Raw genomic sequence first — 1,328 nt, forward strand, 5'->3', positions numbered from 1 at the left:
TTGGCACCCACGGGCCCTGGGCAGGGAGATAGTGACGTCATATCTAACATACCATCCGGTCCAGAGAGCAGCGCTGGCAGTGGTTCTCCCGTGGACGGCGAGGCGGGTGATTCGTCGGCCCTCTGTTGTCTAGAGCAAGATTGTCACGACGAAGAGCGGGTGCCTGAGGAAGTGCGGAGCGGGGAGGAACATCCCTGTCACGAGGGCGGCGAGGGCGGCGTGCTAGGCAAGGAGGCGGAAAGGGCGTGGGCAAGCGCAGAGGTGCAAGGCGTAACCAAAGAAGAACACGACAGCGACCCTCGTACGTACGCAGTAAGCTCGCAGGAACAGGTGGATGACGGCGGTGGGGAGTCCTCGCCCGATGACGAGACTCTGAGAGACGCCCTCAGCGAGCCGCGTGAGCCCGCGAGCCCTTCGGAGACCCACACGTCAGAGGAGGAGAAAGAATCTAGTCCCGACGGCTCCCCTGGGCGGGTCGACCAGGAGGAGGCTCTTGGAGCCGTGACACCAAAGAAGCAACTTAACGAATCGGAAAAAGACAGCGGACCACAGGAGCCCTGTGTTCCCTGTGGGAGCCGGGGCGTGCGAGGGGATTGCTGTTTGTGCGCGTCCGCCGCGAGTGCAGGCGAGAGGCCAGACGGTTATATAGTGGAGTGCCAGGACAGAGGCACTGTGGTGGTTGGCGTTCGAGGCGTGACGTTCGTGGAGGCCTTGCCGTTCCGCGATCGCTATTCTCCCGAAGTGTCGATCATCTGGGAGGAAGACACCGAAGTGGGCGACGGAGAGGCCTGTGACGCCGCCCCTGGTAACAAGCCGGAAATTGCCAAAGACTCGTCGCTAGAGGGGGACTTTGACTCGATTACGCTCGTGGACGTCGCGGCGGATGCTGATCGGGAAAGCGTCGCTGAAGGTCAGCTTTTGATCAGCAGGGATATCATTGATGTTCCAACGGAATTCGCTGACGATCTAGCATTGGTCTGCACAAACGAGGGAGTACCTGGCGTGAGTGCAGGGGAGGAAGGGACGACAGACGAGGTACAGACACCTACCGAAGGAGACGAGGACGTATCATCTTCCTCGTTCGTGGCAACAGTAGAGGTCGAGGACGCGGCAGAGCGGGCGGAGGCTGTCGTGGGGAATCTCCAAGAGGAGGCCACTGTCACCGCCGACGAGTGTTTAACAAGAGTTGCTGTGCAGGACTCGCTAAGCTTCCGCCTGGGTGCGGGTGAAGCTGGGGAAGTGAATGAAGTGAACGGTGGCAGAGCAGAAGCGATCGTTGAAGCTATCGTAAACAAGGCCGAGGAAACTGAGCCGAATATTATTGCGAA

The 1,328-nt window shown here is 60.0% G+C and overlaps 1 protein-coding gene across 1 annotated transcript in view; it reads left to right on the forward strand.

Annotated features, from left to right (window-relative positions):
- LOC119586785 overlaps positions 1–1,291 on the forward strand; it is a 69,105-nt gene extending 67,814 nt beyond the window's left edge. The window contains exons 3-4 of the mRNA XM_037935504.1: positions 25–1,219; positions 1,263–1,291. Coding sequence (XP_037791432.1) covers positions 25–1,219; positions 1,263–1,291 — 1,224 coding nt within the window. The remainder of the gene's footprint in view (positions 1–24; positions 1,220–1,262) is intronic.
- The last annotated feature ends 37 nt before the right edge of the window (positions 1,292–1,328 follow it).

Source organism: Penaeus monodon, chromosome 22 (assembly GCF_015228065.2).
Source record: "Penaeus monodon isolate SGIC_2016 chromosome 22, NSTDA_Pmon_1, whole genome shotgun sequence".
Classification (NCBI taxonomy): Eukaryota; Metazoa; Arthropoda; class Malacostraca; order Decapoda; family Penaeidae; genus Penaeus; species Penaeus monodon.